At 57.0% G+C, this 4,202-nt stretch overlaps 1 protein-coding gene across 1 annotated transcript; it reads right to left on the bottom strand.

Annotated features, from left to right (window-relative positions):
• Positions 1–1,344: 1,344 nt before the first annotated feature.
• FOXB2 (forkhead box B2) lies at positions 1,345–2,373 on the bottom strand. The gene is given in 3 exon segments (XM_064140496.1): positions 1,345–1,821; positions 1,913–1,989; positions 1,992–2,373. Coding segments are annotated over 3 exon segments (936 nt in total).
• Between the last annotated feature and the right edge of the window lie 1,829 nt (positions 2,374–4,202).

Raw genomic sequence — 4,202 nt, 5'->3', positions numbered from 1 at the left:
CTCCCCTTGATTTGCGGCCGAGAAAACTTTTGAGTACCTCTCTAAGTCTGGGGGGAGGAAGGTGCGTTAACTACCCTACGTGTTTCGCAACGGCTTAACTGGTGTGAAAGACAAGTATTTTAAACAGCAGGACTAGTAGAAGCAAATGGATAGATGGGCTTTAATTAGAGTATTGGTGTACAGCAGGATAGACAGTACGGCAGCAATCATTCACAAATCAGCCGAGTCTCATCAGTCAGAGCATCGCTCTCTGACTTCTGGTCCCTCTGCTTTACAGAGACCTCTCGATTATTGAAAGGTTGTTTTCAGCAATGTACTTTTCCGGAACATTTTTTAAACCTTTTCCCTGTTGGCTTCGGCCACTCCCTCCTCTCTCTCTCAAAAGGTTTTCATGTTTATACTCACATGGAAGAAACGCCAAGCAACACATACAATATAGCAGCATCTGTGAGCAGGGAAAGGTGATGTGAAAAGCACAACCCATAAATAGCCGAGCTGTTTCTATTTCAATGAGGAACTAGAGATTTCGCGCAATCACTCACAACTTTGAGAGGCCAAGTCGCACCCCAATCCTTCCTAAGATATTGCCCTCCGATGGAAAATACTATAGTGGACTGTAGAAGTGTGAGAGAGGAGAACAAGTGATCATCAGTTAAAGGAGCTATTTGCTGTCAGTGACATTGTAATATAAATTCCCACTGGTTAATCGAGCTATTTAAAGCTTACTCTTTAAACACGTTTTCTCTTTAAACACTTTTTCAGGCCCTGGCGCTCGCCGGGCTCCTTCGGAGCGAGGTCTGCAGGACGGCGGAGAATTGGCTTCCCGTCCCATGGGGCAGAGGAGAAAAGCTTCATTCTGTGGAATTTTTATCTTTCTGCTTCCCCACGCTTTCCTCTTCACATCCGCCCCCCCCCTCCCCCCCCCTCCCCGCCCCCTCCCCGACGCCGTTAGACAGCAACCTCTCCCTCACCTGGACCTGAGGTTCGTGGCACCTCCGGAACGGCCACCCTAGGCGGGGATCTCAATCTGCACAGCCGGTCCATGCCGCAGGCTGTCAAGGTGGCGAGGAAACCTTACCTCTCGGTTTCTTCCTCCGATCCAGCCCCTGGCTGCGGCTGTGACTTTTCACATCACTTCTCCGCTACTCACAGTATTTAACGACCATAAAAGCTCTTACCTGCGACCTGGGTCTCAAATAATAGATTGTACACAATATAAACACAGACACTTGCAGGACTACAGTCATGAGATCGATCGAGTTTCCGTGCGGCACGCATGTCCCGGACCTCTGCATCCTCTCACCCGGGAGTGTGTGGGCCTTTCTCCCTCCGCCCCGCTGCCCTTTAGGAGTGCACCAGGACGGAGTGGAGAGAGCCCTTGCCGTCGGGGGTGCTGCTGGCAGTCTGTTCCAGCAGCGAAGCAGTGGCCGGCGAAGCGGCAGGGCAGATCTGCGACGCGGCGACCGACAGCGTGGGGATGGCCGTGGCAGTAGGCATGGCCGGCGCCGGCTTGATGGGTACCGGGACGGCGGGCATGGTTTGTGCCGGCGGGTGGCAAAGAGCCTTCACAGGCACCCCGAAGGGTCCGTAGTCGGAGGACACAGGCACACCGGCCACGGAGTCCATCACCCCAACGTGAGGCCACACGGAGCTCACCACACTGCTGAGCTGACTGGGCACCGAGTAGCCCAGATGGTGCATCACCGAGGCCAGTGGCAGCCCGCCGGCCTGCAGCACACCCTTGTAATCTTTGCCGATGATGTTCTCGATGGCGAAAGGATGCTTGAAGCCCGAGGGCTGGCTGCTCCCGTAGTGCGAGAACTGCGGCAGCCTTCCCACGGCCGCGGCTGCCGCGGCGGCGGCCACGGCCGCCTCGGAGCCCGCCAACCCAGGCACCTTGCCCGGGGGAGGCGGCGGCGGCGGATGCGGGTGGAAGTAATGCACCATGTGCGGGGCGGGCGCAGAGGGCTTTCCGGCCCCGCCGCTGCCAGCCCCGCCGCCCGGCCCACCTCCGCCGGGCAGGTGATGTTCAGGGCGCAGGACCTTGAAGCGCTTGCGGCGGCGGAGGAAGCTGCCGTTTTCGAACATGTCCCCGCAGTCCGGATGCAGCGCCCAGAAGCTGCCCTTGCCCGGCTGGTCGGGGCGGCGCGGGATCTTGATGAAGCAGTCGTTGAAGGACAGATTGTGGCGGAGGGAGTTCTGCCAGCGCTGCGTGTGCTCGCGGTAGTAAGGAAACCGCTCCATGATGAACTTGTAGATGTCACTCAGGGGCAGCATCTTCTCGGCCGAGTGCTGGATGGCCATGGCCGTCAAGGAAATGTAGGAGTAAGGTGGCTTCTGGTCGCTGTACGAGCTCTTCCCCGGCCTGGGCATCGCCGCCCCGCCGCAGCCCTCCCGTGGCCGCACGACCCCGCCGTTCGGCGTCGAGCTCCAATGTGTCCCGCGTACGGTGGGCTAGGGATGCCGGTGACAGCGCGGCCTGCCCCACCACCGCCTCTTACATCTTGGGGGCCTCTCGCCCTGCCCACGCGCGCCCGCAGCCGCCCGGCGGCCCGCCGAAAGGGTCTGCCCCTGGATCCCTCAGGCAGCCTCACCCCGCATCCCCGCTGCTTGCTGGAGAGAAGTCTGCCGCTCAGGCGGCGGGGTCTCGGGGAACGCGGGATAGAGGCAGGTCCCGGCCCCGAATGGTGTCCCTGCTTTCCTCCTGGAAGCCGTCAAATCTCTTGGGCTCCACGCTGCCGCCTGACACACTCGGTTGGGCTTGATGCTCCGAAAGCACAGAGTGCTTGGAAGCATGGAATTACTTCGGCAGAGGCGGGATGGAATGAAATAAAAACCCCCTTCTCACCACTCAGTTCGGTGTCCCCTGAAAAATTTGCGGCGGCGGAGTGCGCCAGGAATCGGCGGGCAGAGTAGGCGAGCGGGGCGGCAGCCGTCGCGGCTGTGGCGGGGGGGCGCGCTCCGGCACGGTTTTGTAATGATGCCCGAGCCGGGAGACCCCCGCAGCTCCCGCTCTCTTGCTATCACATGACAGCGGCCCGGAGACTTGGTGTCTCGTTGACAAGGAGTGAGAAGCTGCTCCCCGGCTCGCCTCTCGTTCACACCTCCTCAGCAGGGCGAGGTGGAGCCAGGACGCTGAGGAAACGCTCTGTGTGTTGGATATCGCTTTCAAAACACAGGGCAGGGAACAGCAGCTCAAGCCAGGGGCACTCCCTCCTCCCTCTTCCCCTCCCCATCCCTTTCGCAGCCCGATAACCCATTTTCTTTCCACTCAGCCCCCCTCTCCCGCATAGCCCGGTTCAGAGCAACAAACGCGAAAGGGCCTCCTAGGGCACCGCATCAGTGGAAGGTGGAAAACGGCCGAAGGCCCTCCCTCGTCTCGGAGTCTGTTGAGCCAAGCATCACGAGGAAACTAGCCCCAGGAACCAGCAAGAGTGAAATACGGGCCCTTTGAAGTAATTTCTTAACGTCCCTTTCATTAAGCTGAACAATCTAGGTGAAACCTAGCACCAAAAAAAAAAAAAAAAAAAAAAAAAAAAAAAGGGAGATGCAAAAATTCCTAGACTCTTCTATCCAAATCGTTATATAAGGTCAAATCATGTTTCTGGCCTCTATATGTCTCGTTAAAAACAGTGAAAGAACCTGCCAAAGCAGCCTTATGCAAGCTTGGAGACGACCGGCTGATCAGTAGGAATCAATGAGCAGTGCAACAATTCATATCTATCCTCCAAACGTGCTGTGTTGTAACGGGCGGACTGAAGATTGGAGCGAGAAACAGGGAAGCCTGCTCTCTTTGCTGCCGCTAGAGTTGGAAGAACTCCTGCCCACCGTTAGCACCTACCAGAGCTCAAAGAGGGAAATGCTATGTGGGGTGTCAGCGTTAAAATTATTATCCCGACTTTTATTGGTTATATAAATACGTTGAAAGAACCTTTAAAACAAACAAACAATAAACCCAAAACCAAAAACCCACACCAAAACAAGCCAACAACCTTTTTTCAGCGCACCTTCCCCAGCTGGCGAGTCAGCCGCCGCGAGTGCCAGTTCCCGCGCTAGTACTGGCCAGTGCCGTGGCGTTGGAGAGCCAAGATGAGAGCAGAACCCGACTCGCTCTCGCCCTCGGGGGGATTGATTTGAGCACCGTCTTTCTACGAGTTAGGCTTTCAGGTAGAAGTAGCGAACAGGAGGCGTGGGGACGAAAA

The sequence above is a fragment of the Pogoniulus pusillus genome, chromosome Z (assembly GCF_015220805.1).
Source record: "Pogoniulus pusillus isolate bPogPus1 chromosome Z, bPogPus1.pri, whole genome shotgun sequence".
NCBI lineage: Eukaryota > Metazoa > Chordata > Aves > Piciformes > Lybiidae > Pogoniulus > Pogoniulus pusillus.
Note: the sequence above shows the minus strand (reverse complement) of the source record. Positions and strands in the feature narration are given on the sequence as shown.